This window comes from Platichthys flesus, chromosome 7 (assembly GCF_949316205.1).
Source record: "Platichthys flesus chromosome 7, fPlaFle2.1, whole genome shotgun sequence".
Taxonomy (NCBI): Eukaryota; Metazoa; Chordata; class Actinopteri; order Pleuronectiformes; family Pleuronectidae; genus Platichthys; species Platichthys flesus.
Genome location: NC_084951.1, coordinates 1,334,398 through 1,351,744, shown reverse-complemented (window position 1 = coordinate 1,351,744; position 17,347 = coordinate 1,334,398). Strand labels below are relative to the sequence as shown.

The following is a 17,347-nucleotide window of genomic DNA, read 5'->3' as shown; positions in this document are numbered from 1 at the left end:
AAGCATAAACCAAAACGGATCCGTCGATGCAGCTGCGTGGCCTTCCGCGGTTGCAGTCACAGGACTATAATTAGGCCTTTAGAAAAATCGACGGACGCACGCAAGACGCCAGAGGGCACGAAAGGGGCGTGTTGCATGTCTTGAGTGCATGCGTGCGTCCGTGCAACACAGGTATAATTCGGCCAGGCTAAGGCCTAAAGCCTGAAACATGCTTCTGCGACTGCGTCTGCGTCTTTTCACGCCGCTGTGGCGCAAGACTCGTTTTCATTCATGCTTCCCCAACCGTTGCGCGTCTTACAAAGCAATTCCGCGCCAGAACACTAGGCGGAGTAATGCTTTTTGTCGAGACGACCTTAGAGACGCCTTCTTTCTTCTTCGTCGATTGTTTATTTACATAGCCACTGCGGCTCCTCGTAGCCTTTTTCTGGCGGACAAATCCGCCAGTCAGTGACAGGTTATACAAGTGATCATACTATCGGATATCTTCTGCCAAGTGCTCTTCTATATGGTCCATATTCGTTCTTCTAAATCTTCCGTGATTTCTGCCGGTTTTATGGGGCATGAAACCGGAAATGCAGCTCCAGAAGGGATGTAGAGCAGACCAATCACAGCCTTGCGGGCTGAGGGAGCTTGCGGAGCTTTGCCGTAAATTTTAGAAAAGGGGGTCGACACCCGTCAGCACGTAAGGAGGGATACATAAGCACGTAAGGGACCCGGAAGGGCTCTTGCGCTTACGGGCCCGTGAAAACGCAGAAGCATGTTTCAGGCTTTATTATAGTCCTGCGACTGCAACCGCGGAAGGCCACGCAGCTGCATCGACGGATCCGTTTTGGTTTATGCTTCCTAAACGTGTTGCGCGTGTTGCAACGCAATTCACCGCCAGAACACTAGGCGGAGTAACTTTTTTTTTCGAAAACAAAACACACAAAGAAGAGACGTCTTCTTCTTCTTCGTCGACCAATCACAAGCCTTGCGGGCTGCGTGAGGCTTGCGTCGTTTTGTCGTGTAGTTGGCGGACGTACGCAAGCCGCCAGAGGGCTCGAAAGGGGCGTGTTGCGTGCGTGCAACACGAGTATAATTCGGCCTTTAATCAGTAAAATTTGCTTAGAAATATATGGAAGCCCTGAGAGCTCAACACACAGCAACTTAAGAAAACACATGCAAGTTGACAAAACACAAGCAAAGTAAGAAAACATCTTCATCAATTTCACAACACAACACATTACAGAAATGCGCTGCAAATAGACAGCTGTGAGCTTTTATAACTCTGAAGATTCAGGGTTAAAGTTTAAGATCACCAAAAAAATGCAATAATAAATGGTCTGTATATAGCACTTTTCTAGTCTTAATGACCACTCAAAGCACTTTACAGTACAGTTTTCACCCATCCACCTACTCAAACATTCATACAGTGCATCTAAACGTAGCACTTTATCAAAAATAGGTCGTACATTGCCTGCACAGCTGTCAATTTTGGGTTCAGCATCTTGCCAAAAGATGGGAGACGGGGATCGAACCGCCAACCTTCAGGTTAGTGGACGACTAATTCTACTTTAAAAAACAAACAAACTGTTTTGTCATGTTTTCTGTTTGTTGCTGTTTACAATAAGCCGTTGTTAAAACACACTGGACATTTTATTGAAATTAAAACATAAACTGCATTAGAACATTCTCTTTTGTTAGTACAACTTTACAAACTAACAAAAACAAGGAAAGTGGAAATTTAATCAAACCATAGCAGGGAAAGCAATTGTACAGGTAAAAAAAAAGTATGTGATAATGTAATACAGCCAAGAGACTACTCAGACTTGCCAGCTCACTTTTGAAGTTGTCTTACTCAGCACAGTTCAGTCAACTTTCCAGCAGTGAGCTGGGAGGGCACTGCAACAACATGAGTTTACATTTATAGTGAAGTCCTCAACTTTTATAGCAACTCTCAGACCAAGTGGAAAAATGCAAGAACTGCAGCATAAAATTGTATCCATGACATGAATGGTAGGATTGGATGTGTACCAACAACATGATCACCACTTAACACTGCCAACAGTTTTCCAAATATAGAAAGATCAAATATTTCATCATTGTCATTTTATTTCCAGTCACATTTGTGCTGCTGTAGCATGAAAAGCCCCATTACAGTAGTTTAAACATTTGGCACTTTCCTGGACATAACCGAATGATAGGTTTGGAGAATTCAGTAGATGACAGTGTGTGTACTCAACTCCAACTCATTGTTCTCTATCAGTATGAGGGAATGTTCAGTGGAATGAAATAAAAAAAATTATGTTTTTTTTCCCTCTGAAACCCCCACTACTAATTAAGTGTGGGCTTGACAATATCAATAAGGAAAATCAATCAATAAAACATTTGCATATTTGCAACAACAAAAACAACCAAATGGAAATTATCTCTTTTGAAAATTTTCAAATATTACAAAAAAAATAACAGCAATATAGTTACCCATCTATTACAGCTAACAATGTCATTGGGGACAGATCAAAACCAAAAAAACAATGAGCCTTACTATAGAAATAATAAAAACCAGGAGATACATATGACAGATCTGACAATACCCACAGTTACAACTACTCATTGCCTGTCCTCCAGACAACACCACATTTGGGTTTTGCTAGAATGTTTAAACAATGAACAAGGAGAAATTTTTCATCCTCGAAAAGGTAGTGTTTTCATACAGTGGAGAAAAATCGGATATGCTTTTGATGTATTAAGAACATTTCAGCCACAAAGTGCTGAGATATGCTGCCATGCATCAACAGAATAATAACTACACTAAAGGCTCTTGCATATTATTTGTTGTAGTACTAACCAAACATGTGTTCCCAATACATTTACAACGTTGCTTAAAAGCTAAAATAACGATCTCTTCTATAAAAGATTTGAAATCCCTCTATGCCATCATACAAAAATGTTAGATCTCAATTTTAGATTATATTATGGGGTAATCCTAGCCTGACGTTGTCATACTCATAATTCTAGTCAGAATATGTGTCTGATACTGCTCCATTGGGCTGTGATTATGGGGCGTGTTTCAACCGAACAAGGGGAAAAAAAATGCCTCTTTGCTCAATTGGATAGACCTACAACCAATCAGACCAACGTAGTATGTGACGTATGTTAAGCGACGCATAGTTGTTGTCAACAGAGCTCAACTGCATGCACACTCAAAGAAGTAGAAGAAAAAGATACGATTTTTGCCGGTGTTGTAAAAATAATTTAAGGATACACAGAGAACTTACCAACACGATCAGTATTTTTGTGAGAAAAAGTAAGGTGAGCGCATGTACGTACAAGTTCTCAGTTTAGGATTACAACTCCACAACACAAATCATACCGCATTTGTCATTTATCGGTACTGTAAGAACTTAATTGGTCTAGGGTAATCCTGAAGATCATGTTAAAATCATCTACCCATTAAATACACTGTGCCTTTGTTTTATAAATCATTTTAAATAAATGAAGGGATTGGTCATAACGGTTAGATACAGCATTCATAAGAATATATATTTCTGATACATAAGGTGCCAATGTATAATAATATGTAAAGTGTATCACACTCAAGCTTTATATTTAGTCGCTTGGACTCACTGATGTAAATACAACGTTTTGATCAGTTCATAACAATTCGTCACTAAAATCAATACTATATGCTATAAATATAAAACTACTGACAGGAAATGACCCTTGCATGTACAGTATAGGTGCATTGGTATATTAACTAACAAGAAGCTAATTCAGTTAAAGCCACAAACAAAAATGTTTGTTTCAAATATTAAAAACATCCGAGTCTGATCGGTGTTTATTTGTTCTCATAGGCTGCATACTTAAAATAGATTTTTTTAAAATGTGTACCAACTAGTGGCCAACAGGTGTAATTTTACCATTTATTTGTTAAAGATGAATGTATGTTAAAACATCCCATACTGTTCCCTGATTATATTACAAATAAATGGCAACGTATTATTGGATAATACAGAGTACCAGTTATTTTACTGATTAGCTCGGGTTTGCCGTCTCTGCATCTATGAGCCCTATCCTCCACACGATCTTCAGGATTAACACCATGTTTTAAAGACAGGGACATTTAATCTTGGATTAAATTTAACATTTACATCAAGTTTAATCCAAAATTCTTGATAAAGACACTTAAATGAAATTATCAAGTTAGTGCAAAACGCACAACTTTGTTTGAAAAATTATTTACCTGATTACAAAACTAGGGTTTCACATAGTAAGGGCAACAGAAAAAGGGGGTGATTAGGAAGATGCTGGTTTCAACTGCAGGTGAAGGATTTCACATTAGTTATGACTTTACAATGAGAATGTAAAACAGTGTAAGTGGCACTAGTCTAACTGCTATAATGGCACATGTGATATTGTTTGTTAAACCTCCAGGTTAATCAGGTGAGATAACATAGAGTGGGAGCAGTTTAAAAAAAATCTAACGCCTTGGACTATTTAGCAAAAATTGGATCATTCCTTTCAGTTATTGAACGTTTTACTCAAGCTGCTTTCATGAATGCACTGAACTCGGGAGACCCAGAACCTCCAGTCTTTCTCCAGAAGGGCTATGTGTGTAAACACAAATGTCTGAGTAAAAGCCTCCGGACCTCCCCGGTCAATACATCCCCTAATGTTAGCAATGAAGTTGGTGACACTTAAACTGCAGAGCTCAGCTATTTCTTTAACATGCGACACTAACTCAATTGTGTGGCAAGCTGATTATGAGACTGTAAAGTGTCACTGTGGATTGAAATCTTGAGTAAAGTTAATAAAATATAGTTTAAGCAAGCTGACACTGTAGTCAAGACAGTGCATTAAGTGCATTCATCACCACTCTATGCAAATACTAGGAATGAGTCATTTCAACTACAGTTTAGGAATAATCTAAGCGCTATCTGTCCAAACACAGCAGGTACTGGGAGCTGTGTTGGTGTGTGCTTGTCGTAACAGGTACAGTGGAGACTGTCAAACTAATACAGGCTGATTTGAGCAACAGTTTTAAGGTTTATTAGATGCCAACACACTGCACACTCGTTTACAACTCTATGAGACCAGATTTGAAAACCCTGGAAAGTAATCATTCGTTTTGTTTTGCCGAAGCCCTCTGGGTCAGCAGCCCCAAAGTGCCAGCACAGTGCACCACAGTAGATATTGGGGTAAAAATAGATTCTTTGAAATTGGGGACGCTATGCCTAATGAAAAGATACTGTGAGAACCATTCATTTAGATCAGCAAAGACTATTCTATCGACAGTCCTGCACTAAACTTTTATCAATATTAGAAGGCGTGACCGAGCTAGTGAGTTAAATATACAGCTGAATCATTGATTTTCTATATATTATCTGCATAAGCATAGACAGTGGTAATGTGTTCATTGTACCGAGTCCATTGGATTTGACTATTGATAAACATGTAGAGGACTTTCAGATAACTCAGGACTTCTACTGCCTTACATACATGGGGCATTAAAAAACACCCATTGACTTAGTGCAGCACAGAGTGAAAGGTCCTGAGATGAGAGATCGGTGGTCAATTGAAGGCTGACTGTAGGTCTTTGAAAGCTGCTCGTCTCTGTTTCTGGTCCTCAGCCTGCTTCTTCTTCTCCTCCTGCTCCTGGCGAATCTCTGCTTCAAACCGGCTGGACTCATTGATGGCCTGGACCTGTTCAACAGAAAGACACTTAATGGTCAAGCATAGAAGTGCAGCAAAGAGGGTGGAAGTAATGAGTTACATTTACTCTCGTAAACAGAGTTCTTACGTGGACTGGATTGGTGATATTTCACAGTGATTCTATATAACAACTCACTCTTTATATACCCCAGGACAAAGTTCATCCACACCTGACAATGGATGTTCATAAATAAATCATGTAACCATTAACTGACAATAAGATTTGACTGATTAATACTTTCAGTTAAACTGTAAATAAACATTTTTCTATGTTTTAAACCGACGCATCTCACAAAGCTGGCAGGTCTAGAGAGGAACCATCTCTGCATTCCCTTATAGTTGTTATTCTCCATCGCGGGTCTCATAGTTTATAGGCTGTGTACAGGACTAATTGAGGCAGGCCTGCTCTGTTTAAAACGGTTGATTATTGTGATTGCCAACTGAACAAGCAGACAGTTTACTCGCGTGAACAACTACAGCAGATGTTATGCTGAGGTCGGCAAAGAACAGGAAGTACTTCAAGGAGGTTTCGAACAACACCACAGAGATTTCTCACGGTGTTGCTGATGGTCATTCGTCTTTGAGAGATAAGGTTCTCATATCATTTTGAAGCTCTTTCCATGATGCTATCCCTAATATATACACAATATTACAGCATTATGACCATTATCACATAACTTTATTGATGGGGACCCAATTATTACTTTGAATATTTCTGTTGATGCAGACTGATAAACACTCAACATTACCTTCAAGATGTTTTTTTATCTATTCATCAAAGATTGGCTTTGTGATTGGAAAACATTGAACTTAAATGATGATAAAAGTGTGTCACTCGTTCATCAGCGTCATTCATTCTCTCTTGTTGGTGACAGTCGTATTCCTCCTTTTGTATACAAGACAGCATGACCTGGATTTGTCTACATTGTATATCACTGGATTTGGAAATGGTTGTTATAGACTCATATCTGTGTCACTACAATTTGAAATAGACTATAATGGTATTAGAGGTGGGTGGGTGGTGATGCTGCTGGAATGAGGGTGGGAATGATCAACCCTCTCTCAAATTCCAGTTGCTGGCTTGTCTCAAAGTAACTGATTGTTTGTATGTGTAGTTTTAAATATTTTGTCTATTGACTGCAATGAAACTTTATCTGTGTTAATATCTAACGTTTTGGATTCAACTTACTTTAGCTTCAAAGAAGGTTTTGGCTCCTTTGACCCCCTCTGTAGAGACATCTATTTCAGAGAGGCGAGCAAGGACACAGAGGCCACTGTCCTCTGACAGCTCTCCTGCTGCTGCCTTCCTGAAAATCAGCAGGAACTAAAGACGACAGGAAAAGCAGAGGAACACAGATGTAAGAAAGAAGGAATAACACATCATCTCACTAAGTTGTAACTGGTTTCCTTTTTTCACCTCTCTGAAGCTGAGTTTGTTGTCAAGGTCCTCGTCCACCTCCTTGATCATATTCTTCAAGCCAATGTGTGTTTGTGGAGCACCAAGCTTCTCCATCATCAACTTCAGCTCCATGAGGTCAATGTAGTTGTCTTTCCCAGAATCATACCTTGACAGAATCAAATATGAAAAATGCCTTGTTACAGCTTGGCAACAGATCTGAAAGATTAAATTACTATCAACAAATACTGAGCCACTTCTGAGCCGTGTAGTTGGTTGTATAGACCTAAACAGAGTTTACGCTAAGAAATGTCTCTGTTTCAGGATCAGGATAGACACACATTAGGCCCAGCTGCCTTGTACAGTGCTGAAGTATCCTTTCAGTGTCCTCCCTCCACACTCACATTGAACTTTAGAAATAAACACCAACCACATTTATTGAAGTTTACTTTGTGTTTATTTGATTGGGAACATATTTCCCATAAACAGACAACACAAAAATAGTCAAACATATTGTGCAAGTGCGCAATAAAACGACACACAAAGCCAGGACATCAGTTTAAGTGACTGCAAAGATCCGGATTCATGATACAACACCATCAATTACTAACTACATAAATGTGATTGCCAGTTTGCCACGCCTGGGTGCCAAAAGAAAACCTTGGGGAAACCCTGACAAAACTTGGTTGATCAGTGGTAGCACCCATATCAAAAATGATCTATACTTAGTCTGTCCCTGCCGTTATTTAAGGCTAATGAAAGTGTCTGCTATGAGCAGCAGCAGATTCAAATCACAGAGTAACAGAGTCGTATCACCTGCTGAGAGAGCTGATGAGGATGATGAGGATTTGGTTTTAAAACATTATAACTCGGGTTGGGCATTATGGAAAATAAATAAGATAATTTGATCACATCAGTGGATAACATGATATCATTTAAATGATATTTGAATAACTTTTATTAACAATTTTCTTACGTACAAACATTGGAAAATTATAGCCGATAAAACGTCCGATAAACACAGGGTCGCTCTCATGACGCCAAACTTTCGTGCCTGTGTTTATGTTGGAACTATAAAATGTGTCGCCGTTGTAACTGCAGGACTACAATTTGGAACAAGAGGGGTAAAACTAGTACTGTCAAACGATTAAAATATTTAATTACGATTAATCGCATTTATGTCATAGTTAACTCAAAATGAATCACTATTAATTACAAATCTTTATCTATTTTAAATGTCCCTTCAGTTATTTTTTTTCCATAATTTGTTTTCATTTTAATGCTCTTATCAACATGGAAAGTGTGCTTTATGCAAATGTTTTATTTTATTGAAAAAAAAAAACATTGCCAAACCGGGCAGTACAAAATCAAATTATGAAGTGCACATTTCAGGTAAACAAGGACTCAGCCTATAGTGCAGTTAAACCATGGCTAAATATTATATATTTTTTCAAGTTTGCTGTGAACATGGCAGTCAGGCCTCTTATTTCAGAAACAATGAACCGTAAAAGTTAGGATACCAATAAAAAGGTAAGCCTACTACTTCTTTGCTTTCAGCCAGCTACTCAAACAGACAAGCAACAAAATAACAAACAAACAAAATACACAGGGAAGTGTCTGCCTACTTTGGAATAAATTAAATACAGAACTTTGTAGGGCTATTTGAGTCCTCCCCATATTTGTGGAAAATGTATGAAATAATCAGTACCCTATTTTGAAATAAATAAAAACATATAGCTGCAGCCTAATAGCTTAAAAATATATATTATAGTTGGCGAAATATTAAAACAAAAAGCAAGAGCAGGTCAGACTGGATGCGAACACAGACACTGAAGCTCGCTAGAAACCAACCGCAGCTTCTGCTCTGATCAAGAAGCTGAGGCGGTGATCTCTTAGCAGCTGAGACCAGAGAAACTCTGTGTTTTCACTGTTTCCATAGTTAAGAAGCAGTCAGTCACTGAGCGGCTGCTCAACGTGAACGAGATCTGATCTCACTGTGTCTCTCTGAGCAAGTGAAAAGGGCGGACTGGTGCGCTACCTGGGGGAGCACGCACGCCAGCACGCACGAACGCACGCACGCACGCACGCTCCTGGTACTTCATGATGGCCTGATACGATGATTTAAAAAATTATTGTGACTTAGTCAACCACCAACAATTTCGTCTCGTCAAGATTTAGTCATAGTTTTTATTTTCAAAGATCCGGAGTTTTTTTGGCGTGAGAAATTGGATGTGGCCCGGGAGTGCGTGTGAAAAAATGCAAAAGCGTGTGTCACACAGCGAAAGCGTGTGGATCAATAAAGTTTCTTATCTAAAATCAGCACCACTGCACTGAGGCACAGTACTTCACTGTTCAACATGTGACTCTGCTCCTGTGATGTTTTTTAATCATCACACATAGAACTAACCTTTATAAAAAGTCCAAGTTTCCTTTTAAATTGTATTTGTTAATTTCGTTTCTATGCATTCCTAATACCTGAAAAGGAAGGGCAATCCAAGTTAGAGATTAGCCATAGAATATATGTTATTGTGCCTTTGTCTGTTGGATTAAAAGACATTGACACACCTATTAAAGTTGAGACAGAGGCACAGAAATTTGTCTCCATCCCTAACCAGGTGGGACATATTTGTATAACTAATGGTGTGTCCAATATGACACACAATGCAGATTAGATGCCCAGTAATTAACTTTGAAATTTGGGAGGACGGGACGAGTTCTATCGACATTATATCGACAAGTCTTATATTTCTATCAACGAAAAGTTATATTGCGATAATTATATAAATATCGTTTAATCGCCAAGCCCTTATTAAAACATTGAAAATTTAAGAGAGAATGAGAGAGAGCAATAACAAGAGACAGAGGGAGAAAGAGAGGTACAGAGCGCTGTAGCTTTAATTATGTTTGATAGAGAAAATGCTGCTCATAGGTGCATTGTTTAAATATGTGAGTAAATGGGTGATTCGCGAAACTGTCCATTAAGTTGTGATTTGAGTGAACACCAGAAAAGATATATATAAATATACAGACCATTTACTATTTACAATAAAGCAGCACAAAAACTTCTTAATGAAATTATTATTATGAGCAGCGGACTATCACAGTCTGGGTATTTAAACACCGTACAAAGCTAAAAGTGCAGCAGTAGAGTTAAGATGATCACAATCTCAAGTTACAGATCTCACTCAGTAAATGCTTTAGACACAATGATTCAACTTACCCCGTTTTCTATGGTTAAATATCTGGGTTAATCGGTTTATTACTCAGTGGAACATCTTGGCATCTGTAGTGTGAATCATCAAAAAGAGAAACGTTTTTGCTGAACTAAAATCAACCCTGGATTGAGCATGAACTCCGAGGACATTATTCGGGTTATACAGGAGAAAAATAAGATGAGATCATTCAAGGAACGTATCATCTATTTACAAGTAAATAAAAAAAAAAGCTACAGTATGTAAGGGGTAAACAGTGTTGGAACCAAATCAAATACAATTGAAGTAGTGGTGATTCATTTTTCAGGTGTAATAAAACCATCAGAAAACAAACAAAAATGCCTCCTTACTTCTCCAGTGGTGTTATCCAAGTGTCCGCAAGCCCCGACATTCATATACGACCTGAAATGGCACCATTTACATAATGTTTTAGCCTAAATGTCCTGGGATATCTTCCTCTGGAGCTGCATTAACGTTCACACGCACACACACTGCACAGCATCTCTCATCCAAACGCATGGGGTCCACGTTTTGATCGCTGTATCCATTAGCACTGCATCTTCTGGTTGGGGACTTTTATTCTTAAAACATGATGTAAATGATTCTGTTTGGAGTTGAATATGAATGTCGGGGCTAGGAGCTTGGATGACACCCACGAGCAGTATGGAGGCATGTTATATTTTATGTGTTTTATTATGTTTGAACATTTTCAAAACTTAAATTGTGTTGAATTTGGATGCAACACTGTTTACCCCTGAAACTCCAAAAGTGTTTTGTGGACTAACACTTCACCGCCCCTCCAGCGGCACAGCGCTAAGTAGATACTACCCCTTTAAGTGGGCCAATTTAGTCATACAACATGCTGAATTTAAATTTGATGAAAACAGAAAATCTGCTTTCTTACCATGATTCAATATTTTTTCTCATGTTTATTGATGGAATCTATTTAGGCCATTTGAATTATGGGGTATATGTGTTTGTTAAAGGGTTTAAATAGAATAAATAATGTCTCTATCAACTGAATTCACTTACAGTGACAGTGTAAAATGTCTCCAGTAATCATCCAGTTCATTATCTTGAACATGCCAAATTATCTTTTCATTTGATTCCCAGTACACCGAAGAGTTTGTGGCAAGCATTGGACTTTTACATATGTTCAGAGTTTAGTATATAACTGCAGGTCAAAAAAGTTAATTGCAAAACAAATTTGTTGTGAATTAATTTATTTCTTCCAAGCTAGAAGAACAAATACTTTAAAAAAGCTAACACTACTGAAGAATGTAGTTAAATGGTTGTCAACTTAAAACCTTGTTCATAACTATTAAAATAGAGGGGGAAAAAATACTTAAATCCTTTCAATAATGTGGAAAAAGTAGTTGGAACAACTTAATTAGAAGCAGTATTCAAGTTAAACATTTGTGTTTATTGTAACAATTCTTAAGTAGAAATTTAAAATACCTTTCATTGCAGAGGAAAAGCTAATTGACCCAACTCAATGTTGGTTGAAGGTGTGGTATGCACCATGCTCTGAGCATTAAAGTGTGACAATACTGTAAGAGAATTGTGTCTCGTTTCCTCCTTGCTAAGGTGATATTGTAGAAATTGCCATGATAAAGGTAAATTCTTATCAGTTTCCATGACTCAAAAAACCACGCAAAGTGTTGCGTAGATTTTCTTTGTTGAGATAAGGCATTAGTTTATAGAGTGCATTGTAATCAAAAAATATCTAATGGAGAAAAAATCTGTCTTTTCAAATGTTAAATTCTTTAATTTACAAGATGATTGCTCAAACCATACAAGTCTGCTTGGGTTTTCTGTACAGAAAATATGTGCAACTAAGCTGTGCAATTAAAATGTCTGGACAAGCCCGGACGTGAGAGGAACCTGAAAAATCTGGCCAGAGAATCTCAAAGAAACAGCTAAAAGCCATGGACATAGAAAAACCAAACCTCAGCGTCTAGCTTCCTATCATGAACACTAAGAGAAAGAACAGAATGAACAGAAAGCTCTGTCACAAAAATATTTCACCATGAATAGCTTAGTTGCTGGTTATAACTTAAATATCTGTGCAGATATCGCAACGTAACACTGCACCGCATGTTGAGGCATGCAGGAAAAACACTAGACGCCGGGGCCGTCTAACTTGTATGGATGTTTACCAAATGTCACTTTACTGTAAAAGCTGAGGTGCTGGTGACTTAAAATGGGACCCCTATGGAATGTTTTGATATTTTTCCATACAGGTTGGCTTGTTAAACAGTGCTCATCAATTTGGTTGCCTTGCTTAAAAGCTCTTTTTTTCTCTTCAAATTAGCCTCCGTCCCTGTTCGCCCTGGTGTGACGAGGTTAATGCCAATAAGTGCCAATGTATTCACACTGGCAGAAACCTAGTTAAACCTAAACCAGCCTTTTGCCAAGAGATTCCATGGTTGAAGCAAGTATACTATACAGGGTGTTGTTGCAACTTAAAGGTCGTTGACCATGATCGCATAGGTAATATTTGAGCCTTAATGTCCTGTTTTACTTTTATAGTAGCAATAATAATACAACCATGCTATATTGCTAAAGTTTCATGTTGAAATATCCATTCTCTCATCTATACTCCCCAGTCGAATGCAGATGTGAAGCAAAAAAGCAAAAAAAAAAAAAGGCACCATATTTTTTTCCAGACTGGGAAATGGTCTCACGTGTCCTGCAGACCAGAGCTATGTTTAAAAGCCCCACTGGGTGAAATGGATGCTGGATGAATCGGAGCTTGTTGTAAAGAATCCTGCGTTGGTGACAGATAATGCCTCGAATATGACAATCGTGGCACAGCTGGCGAAGTTAGTGCATGGGAAATGCTTTGCTCAGAGTTTGAATTTGGCCAAACTACATGCACTCAAGACCCCCACTGATTCCCGTCTACTGGGAAGAATTCAAGGCAACGTGGTATATACTTTAGGAAAAGCACAATTTGCTAGCCATGCCCTGATTGAAAAGCAGAAGCCACTTAATCTTCCAGAGCACAAGCTTGTGACAGGTGTAGCTATGAGATTAGGGCTGCAATTGACGACTAGTCTGGTAGTCGATTAATCATCGATTAATCGGATTATGAATGACACAAATTCTCAATTGCTCTTATTTAGCCAACAGCTTTTAAATTTAGCTTGAGGTGGCTCTAGGCAATTGATGACTGAAAGTAAATACAATATAGATTGATACTTCATTCAAAAATGTCTTTTTATAAACTTTGCTGCATATTATAATACTGTTGACACAAAAACAAAGACAAATCAAGTTTTTGTCCATTTAAAACCAAGGACAGGCAAAGTGCTAATAAAAAAAATAATTTAAATTCAAGTTTCCCTTTTTCCTGTGAACCATGCCAGTGCTGATACTAAAAATAAATAAAAAATCAAGTGTTCATTTTTCCTGTTAACTACAAACGAAACTACAGTCTTCTTTGACTAAATAATTGTGATTAAAAAAAGACATTTGTCAGGCAATAGGATAATATTACGCTTTTAAACTCGTTAAAAAAAAGTTTAAACCATATTTTTGTAATGGATTCTAGAATCCTGCACACATACGTTATAACATCTTACCGAGGCGAGTCTGCATCATCTATTTATGTCAAAAGGGCATCCTCCTAAAATGCTTGTATCCTGATCCATGGAAAGCAGGTCCGCCATACAAATATTGCAGGTAGTTTTTTTGTTAAGGGCAAAGTTCTCCCATACTTACTTGACTTTCTGATACGCGTTGCTGTTGCACCGCCATCGGTCCATGTTTTGTTGCTATTGCACATGCGCGACTTTCAGAGATAGAAAGTAAGCGAAATGGCTCACTCCTCAGCTAATTCCATCAGCACCTCCGGTAAAACAACGTTTAATTCATCTGCACGGCACGAAAAACACGTGTTATGACGTAACCAACGAATCATCGACGAGTAAATTCGCCGGTGACTATTTTTAGAGCTTTGCCATTGCTGTTACACAGAATAATAAAGAACAGCTGTTTGAGGGAATTCTGTGCAGGACATTATTCAAAAGTAACGTATAGCGCAATACGTATGGTATCATGAGGTTGTAGGCAATACTCAGCCCTAGTGAGGACCAGACTAGACGACCCAGCAAATGGAAGCGACAGCCAGTTACTGTGACGACTCTTTTGATGAAGAAGACAGTCCAGCTGCAATAGTAACATCTAATCCTTTCACCTCTTTATCTTTTGCATTTCAGCCCTTTATACGCTAATATTTATTGTTGAGGCAGCAGATAAGCAGAAGTCATCCAGTAATGCTAAGATTCCCAGTTCAATTATGTCTTTAATACAATATTATTTATTATTATTATGTAAATTGAAAACAAGTTTTTTGTAAATGGGTAAATTTTTTATCTTGTAAAACTGTTTGAAACGCCATGGGGCTGAAGCCATAAAACTAAAGAGTTGAAGTTGAACTGAAGTTTTACCACAATGTGGTAAACAGGTGAATATTTTTTTATTTCTAAAAATAAGCAAATGGATGTGCTGTCGACTCGTGGTCATAGTGACTGGAGACAAAGTGTTCTATTAGCATTAGTGGGACAATGAAAAAACAAGTTCCGTGCAAAACCAGCTCCCCATCGCAAATAATTCATACCTGTCTAATCAAGAACAAACGTCCTTGGTGTTTTTATAGCAGCGGCCATATCACGCATCCCTATATATTCATGAGTGTATTTCTAGTCATTTTACTTTGTAAAAATTACCTTGGTAAGAAAGACATTCAAAGTAAACTTAGGTTGATTAAAAAAAATGAAAAAAAAAATTGTTAAAGGGGACATATTAGGCCCATTTTACTGCAAGTTGAAATGGTTCCTTGGGGTCTTAATGAAATGTCTAAAAAATGTTGGTCAAAATACCACAAGGATCATTTAAAACAGCACCCTTTTTACCCTGTCTAAAACAGCCCTCCTCAGATTAACCTGTTTTGAGTGCCCTGCCCCCCTGCACATCTGTAGGACCTAAAAAGCTTAGGTCCTACAGATACAGCAATGGAGAAAATGAGAATCAGTTTTATGACACAAATTTGGAGAATTCGACCTTGACCTTACTCTATGTACATTCATCCTTGGTTAGAGAGGCCCCCAAATTAACAAAACACACCTAAACCATAAACATGTCCAAGTGAAGAACATACTGTGTGTGCCACATGACTAACTTGGTCCAATCATGATCAAATGATCAGGCTTTTGTAAAAAAAAGTGTTATTACATTTTTGCATCACTTGTCACAAAAGCAAAACCAACACTTAAACTGGAAATGCTTCCCAATTTACTACAGAAAGAGGGTTACTGAAGAAGTCAATTCATCAATTTTTTTTATCTATTACTCACTTCAGTTCCTGGATTGAGAAACGTTTGTGTGTCAGTTCCTCATCAGTGACTGGTGGGAGGTCCCCACCCTGCAATGTCTACATTTTCAATTGGATCTATTAGCTTAGTTGACTCAACATTTGATGAGTTAGTGAGCTCAGAGTAATGTCTCTATGTTTACTCACTGATCCGGATTTTCAGATGTACACTTATGTATGAGTGGCTCATTCAGCTGTGACCTACATAAGCGATGGGCCAACTGGACTTCCTTATATGTGCAATCTCATCGTGACTTCCCGCACTGAATCACGTCATATCACATGGGACCAGTGGCCCGCAGGCATGATTAACACACGTTAAACATGTGTGACATGTTGAGAATTCTGTGACACTCACATTTTGAACATTTTCTCCATGTCCTTGATCTGCTTTCGGGAGAATTCCTTGAACTCGGTGTAGGGGTTGAAGACCTTCATGCTGGGCTGACAGTGCTCAACTTGCCCCTCGTTCAGCTCTCCTCTCCGGGACAGTTTGGCGCCCAGCTCCGAATCTGCGTTGGCGGTGCTCGGCTTCTCCACGGAACCGTTCTGGTGTCCGGGCGGGTCCAGGGCCACAGGGTCCTCGGCTCCGTCTTCTATCTGAAGTCGTCGGCTGAGCTTCGACGACAACTCGTCTGTGGCCATTTTCAGACTGCGGTGTGGCTCAGCGACGAGAGAGGGGGAATAAAGCTGCGAGTCTTTCAAATTTTGAAAGGGTGTTTGAACAAAACGTCGCGCTGCTCTCAGAGAGTGTGCGTGTTCGTGCTGCGTTCAGGGATCATCAACACAGCTCAGGCTTCAGGATGTAGTGTCACGGCTCATCAGCTACGCAGCTTTGCGTGGTCGTGTCACGCACACGCCGCACCTTTTAAAGAGACACTGACTGAGGTTTCCCTCCAGTCAATCAAAAAGTCCTGAAAGCCTTCATGAAAACACTTGTTGACAAGACAATGCAGCTTTATTTATTTATTAATGTACAGAGACATCAATACAACACAGACTAAATTATAAGAAAAATACTTCAGAAAGCGGAGTCCATACAATGTATTTAAAAAATGTCCATACATTGCTTTTTAAAAATAAACAATATTCTAGTGATCCAGCTATCAAGTCGGTGGTATTCAAAAGAGTTCCTTACAGTGGTAGCAAAGTTGACTCGGGCATCGTAATACGGTGGCCCTGAGAGCTCAATGAACAGAAACTTAAGAAAACACATGCAAGTTGACAAAACACAAACAAAGTAGGAAAACATCTTCATCAATTTCACAACACAACACAACACATTACAGAAACGCACAGCAAATAGATAAACGTGCAGCAAATAGAGAAACACGCTGCAAATAGAGAATTGCGTTCCATTTAGAGAAACGCGCTGCAAATAGAGGCGAAACGACAACGGAAGAGTTTCCAGAGGACAGTTAAAAGTGATGGACACTGCTGCCACAGGAGACACAAAAATGTCCAATACATCATACAAATTACATATTGCAGAGCGTTTCTCTATTTGCAGCGTGTTTCTCTATTTGCTGCGCGTTTATCTATTTGCTGTGCGTTTCTGTAATGTGTTGTGTTGTGTTGTGAAATTGATGAAGATGTGTGTGTGTGTGTGTGTGTAGCGAGCGCACCGGCCCGGGTCACAACATTTACATCAAAATTCTTTCTTAGTCCAAA

At 38.8% G+C, this 17,347-nt stretch overlaps 1 protein-coding gene across 1 annotated transcript; it reads right to left on the bottom strand.

The window, feature by feature from the left end:
• Positions 1-1,622: 1,622 nt before the first annotated feature.
• efhd2 (EF-hand domain family, member D2) lies at positions 1,623-16,489 on the bottom strand. Its single transcript, XM_062391293.1, has 4 exons — positions 16,035-16,489; positions 7,109-7,256; positions 6,881-7,015; positions 1,623-5,682 (listed from the first exon to the last, which is right to left on the bottom strand). Exons 1-4 carry the CDS (start codon positions 16,319-16,321, stop codon positions 5,551-5,553), a joined length of 702 nt encoding a protein of 233 aa, XP_062247277.1. The 5' UTR covers positions 16,322-16,489; the 3' UTR covers positions 1,623-5,550.
• Between the last annotated feature and the right edge of the window lie 858 nt (positions 16,490-17,347).